The sequence below is a fragment of the Harmonia axyridis genome, chromosome 4 (genome assembly GCF_914767665.1).
Source record: "Harmonia axyridis chromosome 4, icHarAxyr1.1, whole genome shotgun sequence".
Taxonomy (NCBI): domain Eukaryota; kingdom Metazoa; phylum Arthropoda; class Insecta; order Coleoptera; family Coccinellidae; genus Harmonia; species Harmonia axyridis.
Window position 1 is genome coordinate 17,251,151 of NC_059504.1, and position 13,093 is coordinate 17,264,243.

At 33.6% G+C, this 13,093-nt stretch overlaps 1 protein-coding gene across 1 annotated transcript; it reads right to left on the reverse strand.

Moving 5' to 3' along the window:
* Positions 1-1,008: 1,008 nt before the first annotated feature.
* On the reverse strand, positions 1,009-12,984 carry LOC123678340 (tectonin beta-propeller repeat-containing protein). The gene is made up of 15 exons (XM_045615323.1): positions 12,560-12,984; positions 12,172-12,507; positions 11,465-11,557; positions 11,092-11,401; positions 10,272-10,540; positions 9,198-9,549; positions 6,544-6,791; positions 6,178-6,364; positions 5,948-6,112; positions 4,756-5,412; positions 3,209-3,422; positions 2,961-3,150; positions 2,154-2,469; positions 1,951-2,096; positions 1,009-1,892 (listed from the first exon to the last, which is right to left on the reverse strand). The coding sequence occupies exons 1-15, from the start codon at positions 12,782-12,784 to the stop codon at positions 1,854-1,856; spliced, it is 3,747 nt and encodes a 1,248-aa protein (XP_045471279.1). The 5' UTR covers positions 12,785-12,984; the 3' UTR covers positions 1,009-1,853.
* Between the last annotated feature and the right edge of the window lie 109 nt (positions 12,985-13,093).

Here is a 13,093-nt window from a genome sequence, read left to right on the forward strand (position 1 = left end):
TTTACAGATTACTCTTCAAATAATTGTGTCCCGCTTTGTATTTTGAAATGTTTTTATGTGATCTTTTATATAATTTTATTTAACAAAATATTACATAACACAGTGGCAATACTTCATAGTCATACGTATATTAATTGCTTTTATTACAATATTAAATACTATATACATGATCAGATTTTCATTTCTATAATGGCATATTATATGTTGAAAATCATGGGTTCCATTCTTCAGTCAGTCCATGGTGTAAGTATACCCTTTGACATAAAAATGCAACACCAAGAAGGCGTTCGAATTATTTGACCAAATTTGGTAAAAATGTTCAACTAGTCAAAGGCGGTAATTGATTAATATTCAAAAGAAATCAAATCAAAGATAAAAACATTTTTGAATTATAAATTTTTTGACCACCCCTATCAATTTGATACTCCCACAATTTTCTAGTCATGGATTTCACCAGGTGATTGATTTCTTCCCAAGTTATTTAATTCCAAACAATCTGTAATTTATATCTTCAAGAGCTTCTAGTGTCTGTGGAGGATTAGCTAATTGCTTCATTCTGCTACCAAACTTTTAATATTGATTTGTTGAGCGATCGTTTGTAATTTTTTTAAGTTTGACTCAAAATCAATTTTGTTCGTTCGACCATTCCATCATCAACCTAATAATTAAACCTTTGTAGTGTTTTGTTTTAAAATAACTGCACATACAGGCTAATTCACAACTTCAAGAGAATTTTCCAACTAGAAGATTACAAAAAAAAATTTAATAAAGTTCAATATCTCAGAATTTAGTTATCATATTCGATTAAATTTTTGTCAACTCACAGGGACGCTTGATCAGAAAGAAAAATTACATTTTTGAATATTAATATAACTTCAAAATTATCTGTTGATGTTTTTTTTTGTTTGTTGGTGATTAACTGATCAATTATGCCCTAAAAGATTCTATTCCCCTCAAATAAGGCTCTAAAGGGAAGTAATGTAAAGAATTGAAAGAAAAAATATAAAATAAAATATTAGTCTGCTTTAATTCACTGTATATCTATCACATAATAAGCAAAAAAAAATCACAAAATATACATCCATACAAAAATTTCAATATAAGTATGACGAATAAATATGAGTCTTCAAAAGAATAATAAGATTTACAAATATGGTAGAAAACAGTTTGATGTGTTATGGATATTTATTCCTTGCAAACTGGAATGTTAATAAAATAAAAATTGCATATTTTCACACAGGAAACTTCTTCCAACTTAGTGGTTCAAATAGAGAATAACTAACCAATTAACAAAACTGAAAGATACTTCTTTTGCAACTGCTACTCTAGGATTTTTTTCTCAACAGACTTCCACTGATAATATCAAATTGAGTATCCTCTCCTCTATAATTGCTTGAGTGAATGTTTATTTGGGAATGTAACATATTTATAGTTTGAATATTTGAGCTTTACAATTCGAAGAACTCTTCAAGAAAAAAGTGTCAAAGATTTCTAATAGATCTTTTGAATCAATAACATCCAAAAGTGATGTTCTCTTAATAAAAGTAATACATATCACAAAATCAATTTTTAAAAATCTCACTGGCTAAATGTACGAATGAATGAGTACTCCAATCAGGTAAGAGATCAATCATTCAATTACAAATTGAACGTTGATCCTTCATATTGCATCAATTCAGATAGTACTATAAGTCAAGAACAAAAAATGAGATTCACATAAAATTACTTAGGTACTTTTAAAGAATTTTATAAAATTAAAAGACTAGAAGCAATAACTTGGAATGAAATTGCTGCATTAAAAGCTTAATTTCGCAATATTCCAGTTATAAATGCTGCAAATTAATTTCAATAAGTCAGTTAAGAGCCTGAATACTGATGTAATGCCACTTTTCCTGTAAAATAACAATGTTATTGTATGAAAAATAATGAACGAAGAGATAAACGACTTACTGTAGGAAAAAGGTCCCATCCAGAACCTGCTGGATTACTTGGACATATACCAAGCCTTCTAACAATCGTTCCACCATCTGTAACTGCCCAAACTCCAACCCGTCCCACACTCACTTGTTTGAAACATGTCGAACGTGTGCCTGAATCTGCAAAAAAAGAAAATTGTAATAATTTCAAAATCAAACGTTCCTGTAGATCCTTACTTAAAAGAGGAGGTCCTGCAATTATTGCTTGCCAATGTGTGCCTTGAGGATTGTCTGAAGAAACCTCTTTCCGCACATGGAGTTTCCCTAAATTATCCACTGCCCAAATTCCCAAAGTATTGACCGATATTTGCTTCAACTCGCCACCGGTTGGACCTTGTATAGTTGCCCATTTTTCACCTTCTAGTTTGTCTTCCGTTATTCCTAACCTTGCACATGCGGAGCCTTTCTTCTCCGTTGCCCAAACTCTATCGAAGGGCCCACAACTTATGCTACTCAAAGGTTTATCCGAGTTGACATGCTCCCAGCCGTTACCCTATAGAATGAGAATATTATTACACTATGCTTTTTCCAGGGCTTTTTATGATGATCCGACGAACTTTCCTGTCTGAAATGTCGAAATATAAGTCCACCAACACAAGTTTCTTCTGTTTCACAAACTAAATCAGAAATTACAGTGATAGTTAGAAGTAATGATTTTGTAGTTTAATGTTTTATTGCTTAACGTTAAAATAGGCATTAAAAAGGTATAATAATATGATAAAAGGTTTACGCAGTCAAAGGAAGCAGCCAACAATATTGCAACACAAATATTAACTGTTGGTCAATGACAATTCATTTGACCGCCTATAAGAGCAAACTTCATATTTGTCGTTCAAAAGCTGAGCTTTCAACAGCAAAAAGGGGAAGTTTTATGGTTAAATAAACATAAGCAACCTAATCAAATACTGTTCAAATAGAGAAAAAATAAAAAGCTATATTCTTTTCATTGAAATTCACCAGTATAATTATAAAACTCTATTTTACCATAGGGTTCTTCTTGGACACGCCCACTCGTATAATTGGTTGACCACCAGAAGCCAACGCCCAGACACTGATCACAGATTCCATATCGTCTCTGACAGGTGACAATGAGACATCTATCAGTTTTGTGTGACCAAGCTCATGCCATGGTCCAATTGTAGACACGGCGCATCTTCTGTACCAACGTCTTCTCCTACAAAGGTTTTGTTACAGAACTAATCAAGAAAATAGTTCTTTAATCATTAACTCACCTTACGTAATCAGTGAAATTTTTGCTGGCATGGAAATTAGCAGGAAAATCAACGGCATACTGCCAACCATCCTTATCTACCCCGCCTGGCACGTGATAATCAACCATCCAGTCAGAAATCCATTGCCAGTGTTTCGACTGAAGTTTAACCTGATCTTTCAGACGTTTTTGTTTACCTGAAGCATCACTCCACATAGGTCTGTCGGTTGGTAAACCTTTGAAAGGAAAAAATTCGAATTGAATAAATCTTGCTTTCTACACATAGATTCTTCAGTCCAAATAGGAAACTTTGGTGGAAATAACAATCCAAAGTTTTGTAATAGGCTATTTGATGAAGTTTTCTAGACATTTAGTGATGTTTCTTGAGCATGGTATATTAATTGTCAAGTACGGTAAACATATTTCACCAGAAGACATTAGTGTCTCAATTTGGGTTATTAATGCAAATTTAAACTTAATTGTGATAAATTCCACCCATTAATTTTTCAAATTAACTGCAAATTCAAATTCAATTTTAAAAAATGGTAAAATCATTTTCTCTATTTCAGTATCGTAATGAGTTCATTACAGTTCTAAAAACAGTGCTGTAATGAACTCATTACAGCATCGTTTTCAGTTATATTTTTCGTTTTGTGGTTGTCCCTACTGACTTCCAATCCTATCAAATTTCAACAAACGTCAATAATTGTCAATATAATATAATTTGGATGCCTATAATGAAATGATTTGCAACATTATTTGCACTTTCTCTCAATTCTGGTGGTGTTAAATCGATTTTGTCAGACATAATTCACGAATTTAATGCGAAATTGTAAATTATTTCAAAATTCTAAAGGTACGATTCATATTCAAATTCCGTAATCTGTCAATTTTTGTAACAGTCTCACCAACTGCCAAGATACAATACCAAAGTTACTAGGAGATATTATCTGCATTTTTCATTGAATTTCGACAATATTTCACAAAACTTAACTGAAATAGAGAAAATATCGTCTAATACTCGTTGCAGAAGACAATTCTGCCCATTCTGCAACTTGTTTTAGAATATACTATTGTTACTGCTGTACAAAGTGACAACATAGTCTTGTAAGATAGCTTTTACGACCAATCCAATGCAGAATGTGAGATGACAGATTTGAAGTCAAAACTCTTCTTTGATAGATGGTTCCTTCTCAAATCTTATCAAATTATAGCCATCTTTGTTTATCTAATCAACATGACAGAATTTATGTCCTTTTCTATTCATGGAATATTTCCATAAATATCGTTTAGTCATTTTTGCATTGAAAAATACAATGGTTGGCAGAACTGCTTTCTGTAACACAAATTTGAAAGATAATAGATAATTCCGTGGCAGCAGATTTCTAAGTACCAACATATAATAATAAAATATAACCATGAAATCTGTGTGAAACTGAGATATTCCCGCACGATTTTGTTGAACAAGGGATGACAGAATGAACGGATTTTCCACAGAATTAGAGAAAGAACATTTCAATATTGGCTTTTTCCTTAAATAACTTAAAGGATTTTCAATCCTTTACTAACCTGCTGAAGCAAAACCTGTGACAGGATTCCACCTTTGGTTCTCGTAAAGCCTGTAATCCTGGGAATCGGTCATAGGATGTACATTATGACTCTCCATATTGCCTAGGAAACCTCCACCCCATCCTTCTGTATAAACCCAAGCTGTCTGGTCATGTCCAATGGCCCACGTAACTCCAACATTGCAACATTCTACTTTGCGGACATGGCCTCCAATCTGTCGCCAAAAGACACTGTACGGATCTATGATCATTTCGGGACTTTTGATCACCAATCTGAAAGGCTGGAGCCTGCCCCAAATACTCAAGTGAGACACCGACTGAGGGGGGAGTCTATGTCTATATGTACAAAATTTTTCATTATTCACAGATATGACATAAGCATCTTCGGTTGTTTCAATCTTTATCGTGAACTCTTGACCTTTAGTAAAGAGCATGGGGCCGTCTTTCTCTTCTTTGCCCCATTTCCCGTCAATCATAGTATTTCTCACAACGCAACCTTCACTAAACCGTGGATTTATGTGAAGAACTATATTCTCAAACTCAGTGAAAGATTTACTTTTGAGTTTGTAAGTATTTTCAGCTTCTAAATTGATTCCTATTCTTTCGGCGTCATCTCCTACACATCCAGAAAGAGTGATAATAGATCCAAGAGAACATCCTAACAAGGAAATTAAAAAAAAATCAATATTAATGTTAGTGTTAGTATAACAATAAAATAAATTTAAAAAATCAAAAGTTAAAATACAATCAAAATATATTTTATTCAAGAGCTTTGATCATGCAGAAAGTACAAACATACACTGCTCCAAGAATTTAAAATTAAAATTTAATTCCGGAATAAAAAGATTCTAGAATAGTTATTTATTGTACAAGTACAGAAGACATTCTTCCACAAATTCAGAATTCATAACCAATCATCAAGTGGCAAGTTCTTGAATGAACAAGTGTTGAAATGAACCTTCTGTACGAGTATTTCTATAAATATCGTTCAGGGGTTTTTACATTGGAAAATGTTGGTTGGTAGAACTGTTTTCTGTACACAAATTTGACAGATAATACATAAATCTGTGACAGAAGAGTACCATGTACCAACATATAATAATGAAACTGAGATATTCCCACATGATTTTGTTCTACAAGGTATGACCGCATAAACAAATTCACCATAAAATTAGGGAAATGAAATTCCTCACCAACTCTCAAAGGTATTTTGATTGGTGATTCTTTTCCACTAAGATCATACTTCTGGACATAAAACTCGTCTTCTCTAAGCTGATGTTTCTCCAGTTCAGTAGGATCCCAAACAAAAATATCTCCCAATTTAGTAACAGCCCATACACATGAATCACTCGGTTTACCTTGAAAAAAATAAATAAACGTTGTCAAAACAATTCATTTCAATGATAAATATGTAGAAAAGTACCAGTAATGTTGTGAATCTTTAAACAAGCTGTGTGAAGATGAGTCTGCCATTCTTCAAGTAAATTGTCGCTTGTGAACTGAAGCTGGACCACTGGAGGGACCAATCTTGGAATGAATAAGGCCAATCTTGGATTACCTGGCTCGGTGCAGTTTTGAATACATGTGATTTGGCTTAAACTGAAGGATGTCTGAAAGCATAAAATCGAATTCAAGTGAAAAGGAGACTTTGGTTTTAAACTATACAACTGTAGTTTAGTTGTATATTAAATATCAAGAATGGTAAAATCCTATTTTATCGATGGAACACATTGGTAGTTTGTTATGGTCATAGAGTTTTTCGCAAGCAAAATTCAAAACTGAAACTCACCATTGTGGAAGCACCATCTGGGTTTAACACCGTCAAAGTACCATTATTCTGCAGCCACTCCAGTTGAAGAGAACACTCGAGAAACGGCCTTTTCTTCATACTAACTCTGGCTTCACCTGTGTGAACCCAAGAGGAAGTATCTACCGCCATTTCATATTTACCAAACTCCTCCGAATTTGGAAGTCTTGCCTTCAAAGATTCAAGAATCTGCTTACGCCACGGTTGATCTAACTCTTCAATACTAGATCCTAAAGATATTTCAGAGATATAAAATATTGTAGATGGGATTTTCATGTTGAAAAAATTGCCGATATAGTTACGGAGATTTTCACGATCAAATGTTTCGAATGGGTGAATCAATTTTATTGAAATGAATAACGACAATTACTTATTTCAGTCTTGAACTTTATCACGATGCGATTCTCATTCCATTAGCAATTATAAAATGAAGTCTACCTTGAAGGTCCAATAACAATATTTAAGAGTTGGACGAAATTATTTTCCTATTTGCGAATTTGCACAATAGATGAATTAACGAATTTCGAATTTCAAATTAGAATGCGAATTTTTACGTCTTTATTATTTTGTTAAATAGATCACACAATGCACAACTATAAAATTAAAAATAGCTTCTCTCTTAGAGAATATCTCAAATCATAAAAATAATTGAATAAATATCTCAAATAAAGAAAATTATTTCGAATCAAATATTCAAATTCCTTTAATTGCGAAACGAACAGGGATAAAGGCCGTTGAAAAAGTTCTTTTTACGTTGTTTCAATTCAAAATCTCGCGCTTAAATGGGTTGTCTGGATTGTTTTTGTCGCCGAGTTGGCAGAACTGACCTCTAGAGTTTGGACGTCATTTGTCATTTGCTTTGTTATGCCTAATCTAACCTAACCTCAAAGTGGGTTTTGCTTTTGCCTGTTTTGTCATCCTTATAAATCGATTTTCGAAATAGAATATGGACGAATTAACTAAGATCAAAATTTCAAATCAAAGGATTTCAATAAGTAATAGGTATTGAAATATTATATGTATAAGCAACCCAATTCTGGAAACAAACTGGTTAGCTGTTTATTCGGTAGAGACATTATTTGGATCAATTTATTTGTCTTACTGCAAAACAAAATAGTTTGACCTACGAAATATTTCCAAATTAATTGTATCTTTGAATCAAGGAGACTTTTCTATTTTATTTGTTGTATGTTTTCTCCGAGTATATTTTAATCAATTTGTTTGTTGTTCGCTTTAAAATTTTCGCATTTGTTATAGTTTTGGATACTGAATTGGATCATCTTCCGCAGAAAAATACTTAAAACTACTATCAAGAATATCCATACTTTACAAAGTACTGCCCGACACCAATGCAAAGATAACATTATATTTTCAGGCTACAACCTCATTTTGATTTCTATCGTCACAATAGTGGTGTTCTTTTATTCATGACAGATCCACCCTGATTAAAACACAATGAGCTGTCAGATGGCTCATTAGGTGTAGAACAAAAGAACGAGTTGCATCGGTGATAAAAAGAATGAGTGACAGAACGATTTGATGCAACCGTAGTTGAAGCGCTGAATACTTTGCTGAATTAAAGAACACCACTAAGACACATGCTTGGAGTTTGTAACATTTGAAATGACAGATGACAGTCAGATATTTGTGCACAAACATGTTACTTTTGGTTTCTCAATCCCTCATTAAACTTTGTCTTTTTCTTGTCTATTTTAAAAGTTAATATATGTCTTTTTGAAACTTGTTCCAAGGCTAATTATAGAGCTGCAAATTCTTCACAGTTATGGTTATGTTGAAGAATGAGGGATTAATATCACATTTTCAATGTTACCATCCACAAAGCATGAAGTGAAATTACCAAAAGCATTACTTATTTCTATGATGGATACTGTCTGTCCCTTACTAATTATGGACAAGCCATCGAGATAGAATAGAGAGGAGACGCTATGAGCTGTTATCGTGATGGAAAAAAATGACCAGTAGGCGGGGCTAATTCTATTACTAAAATTGGAGAAAGATCAGGATTAATTAAGTAAAATTTCACGAAGGAATACAAAAATAAACCTTGTTCATCACTTTTTAAACAGTCTAAGCATTGTTCACAAACAATTTTTGTTTCAAATAATATACAACATATCCTGCCATATAAATTATAATATATTTAGAGTATGGTGAAGATGGATATGCAGATATGCAAAAATTGTGAATACGGATCTGTTCACTACTAATGAAATGTTATTGGTCAAAAGTTGACTGAGATCTACATTCAAAATGGCGAAGTGGTACCGCTTTAAGTCACATGATGTCGTCTCCCCTCTATTCTATCTCGATGGGACAAGCCTATAGTTTCCCTAAGTTTGGGAAACAAAGAAGAAGAGATTTTTTACTAATTTTACTAATTCATGTCAAACAAATGAAAATTGTGTTGGTAAACCTGACATTTTGACATTTCACAAGGATAAGTTCGGTTGTAGTTCATGTTTGACTCAAGCGTCAAAAATAGACCTGAAGGCATGCATATTTCAAGCATGGATTGTCAGGCTAAGCAATAGACATGAAAAAGGCCTATAGTACATAAAGGTTTTACAGTTGTAAGAACGAGCCTTAAGTAATCTCTATACAATGAAAAAACTCACCATTTCCTATGGTGAACCAATTCGGAATGAGCCCATTTTCTACACTACAAGCTCCTGCCTCAACCCACGACCAAGGCGCTTCGTACTCGGCCCAACCAAGTTCCTCATCGTCTGCATAAATACAGGAATCCTTACTACTCCAGATACTTTCGTCGGTATCTGCTCGTGCTTCCACACCAACCACAGAACCGACAGAATGGACCGGACTCCAGGCCTTGGGATTCTTGGGCTGAGCCTCGAATTTGGTACTCAAATCGCCAACTGGAAGAGATGTGGGTACTGTTGGCGCTGAATGGGACTGTTCGTTGAAATCGCAGAGGGCGGAAGACTCGTACATGCTACTTGGCCTACTCTGGAATTTTGATAAACTATAAAACATGAAATGTATGACATTATGGTTGAAGATCAAGGGCAACCAAAGTTAGTTATTCCATGATTAGCAAAATGTGTGGCATTAAATACTCTTTGCCCAATTGTATATTTAAAGGTCTATTTATGAACATATGATAACATATTATCTGATCTCTTTCAAACAACTACTGAATAAAAATATTAAATTAAATTAATATAAAATATTCTCAACCCTTATTACACTAGGCCTTTTTTTATTTCTTATAGAGAGCTTGCCTTCAGTCCTAATTTTGACGCTTGAATCAGGCAGCAAAACTTTCCTCTGAAATGTCAAAATACAGGTTGACCAACAAAATTTTCATCTGTTTGATATGACATTACTCAAATTATAAAGGACATTGACTATAACATAAATGTTATAGTCAATGCATTTTTAACTTCACTCCATAGTGCAATGATTGGATAATTGGATAATATCAATACATAAAATGTGATAATGATCCCTTAAAAATTCACAAATAAGACATAAACATAACCTCAAAAATAACCTGTGGAAAATGCCAAATTTTTCAAAGTTAAATGCTCTGAGATAAAACTCAAGAAGGCATAGTGTAATATTAATTATTAATCAATCATCAATGAATACAAAATAATTACAAAATGAATAGTCGGCTAGTTCTATATTCAAGACAATCCATATAAATAAATACAATGAATTCTCACCAGCATTTGGGTACTACGATGAAACTTATCCCTGTTTAGACTAGCATTACTACTGGCACGGCTTACTTGAAGTGGTGCAGTTAAAGTTCTCCATCTTTTGCCTGTAAGATCAAACTGAGAAACCTCTGTACGAAAGTATACCCTTCTATCATCAGCACCAATGCCGAACACTTGATCGTTGGAACAGACTGATATAAGGGCCATTCTTCCAACCATTTCAATCCAGCCTGAACCTATAGCTAAATCTTCACTCATGCCTGCGCCTTCTCCTGGAAAACTTAATGTTGGTATTCCCGAAAATTTCAATCTCCATAGCATAGTTGACCTCTTATTAAACTATCTTTGTCATATCTATTTTAACACCTATTTTATTATTATTTGTAGGATGAAATACTCATAGATGTCACTATATCTTTTTGACATTTGTTTCAAGGCTTATGAAAACCTTGAAGTTTTTTTTTAGGTTATATTCATCAACTTTTGAAAAATTATTATCATATTTTCTATATTAATACAATTATACATATACGAAAAATTGAAATAACAGAAGCATTACTCATTACTATCATAGATATTGTCCTTCCTAATTTGAGTTGTAACATCAAACAGATAAAAATAGATGAAAAAGATAGAAATTCTGTTGGTCGATCTGACAATTTGACATTTCACAGGCAAAAGTTTGGTTAAGTTTGATACCGACTCAGGCATCAAAAATAGGCCAGAGGACATGCGCATTTCAAGAATTGACCATCAGACTCAGAAATAGACATGAAAATGTCCTAGTTTAGTAAGGGGTTAACTCAATGATTTAATTTATAACCTTTTACGCCTTTTCTAAACCACACTTGCTTATCTTGAGTAACTGCCCAAACTGCATTAGTCCCAACAGAAAGTTGGATAATTTTGAGAGAGTTAGTTCCAGGATTTCTCACTTCTACCCAATTAACACCTTGTAAATTATCCCTAGTCACTCCTACCCGCACTATAGCTCTTCCACATGCCAAAGTTGCCCAGGTTAAACCTGTCGGACCTACATTCAACTGAATAACTTCGTTTCCAAGTGGGACAGCTATTTCAGACCAACGAGTTCCTTCAGGCGATTTTGCACTTACTCCTACCCTAAACATAACCTAAAATATAATTCAAGAATGATTGATGATCACAATGAAATAATAGAAATATTTATTACGTACTCTATTCAGAGATGTGATAGCCCACACAATCATGGTACCTTCCTCTGCTCCTACTACAGATTGACCACCAACAGAGATATCTATGAAGGGTTCCTGTAAACACAGAAGGCAAGTAGAATCAAATTATTTATGCTGGTTCCTTATTTTCTAGGCAGAAACTAAGATGCCTAGAAATACTGGTGTACCAACGCATTGTTGGAAAAAAGTTCAAGATAAAATTGGCGTCTTTTGTAGTGAACAAGTTTTTTGGATTTAATTCAGATTGACGATACTTCTGTTGATTTCCGCATAGTTTTCAATGGCGCTCACAACTAACTCCACTGTCATTTCTATAGAAAAAAGGCTACTTATTTGTAGCGTCATCTACAGAAGAAAAGATGTATTGGCAATTCCCAGTGCGGGTTCCTTGAACTATCTTCAACAAAATCTAATCAGTTGACACATCAGTATTTCACGACATCTTCTCAAAAACTATTAGAAATGCCAAATAGACTCAGAACTGTATTACTATGAAAATAAAAATCTAGGGGTTAGCAATATAATTTTATTAGCAACTTATTAATAGTCATTCTGCATTCACTTCCAATTGTTTTTAATTCTTTATATAATCATTTGACTTTACAGTTCAAACACTTACTTTAAAAAAAAAATGCAAACCTTTAAAATTCAGTCAGATTTCAACATTCTAATATGAATAACGAACTCACACTAGTAGCATCCTTATGAAGGGGGGCAATAGCACACCAAGAATTCATGGCGCTGTATCTTCTTGATCGAACCCACAACCTCCTTCTTACACAACTCGTCCATTGCTTCTTTGGATGAAATTGTGTGGGAAAATCCATAGCATAAGTCCAACCATTGTGATCTAATGGTTGTCCATCTAAAGTTAACTCAATTTTCCAATCACCTTCCCACTGCCAGGCCATAGAGGGAAGACGTATTTTATCCAATGACCGATCGCAAGATCCATCTGCATTTGAAAATCGAAATCTATCAGTCGGTAGTAATTTGGATGAAAAACCTTCAATCGGATACCATCTCTAGAAAGATATGATAAAGAGGCGACCTTGTAGAATTGAATCAAACATATACCTCATTTTCATATGATTCTTCTCTAACTCTAATAGGAATATCTAAACCATGGACATAAACATATATCTGATGATCACCGCCCACTGCCCACAAGAAATGGGGTAAGGCAGACAACTTCTTGAATTCTTGTCCAGCATAAGGTAATTCTCTCCAAAAGGAACCTGTAGTGGAGAGTGTATGTACTCGTCCTTCATTATTTATTCCAAATAAATGAGAACTAGGCATACTTCATGCAAATTACTAGGTCCAATATTTTTTTAATTCTACAAAACCATATTGTGATGAATAAAATTGCAAGACAGGGTTGTAAGGAATGGATGATAGCTAATACATAATAAAAAGTTTGCTTAATTGATTCTTGTGAATGTTTGTTGTTAATACATAGCAGGCATCGACTGCCGACAATAAACAAGAAATTCTAACCTATTCTATTGAAATGACATTTACAAATTTTCTATGAACATCTGGAGTTTGCACAGAGATAGGCAACAGAATAACAGATAGGAAAGAATATTTATTTAGCCATTTAGGGTA

Coding starts and splice junctions, on each gene's coding strand:
- LOC123678340 (XM_045615323.1), bottom strand. CDS start 12,784: ATGCCTAGTTCTCATTTATTTGGAATAAATAATGAAGGACGAGTACAT. Junction 10,541..11,091: donor GTTTAGAAAAGGCGTAAAAG/GTTATAAATTAA, acceptor TAAGTTTTCCAG/GAGAAGGCGCAGGCATGAGT. Junction 6,113..6,177: donor AAAGATTCACAACATTACTG/GTACTTTTCTAC, acceptor ATTTTTTTCAAG/GTAAACCGAGTGATTCATGT.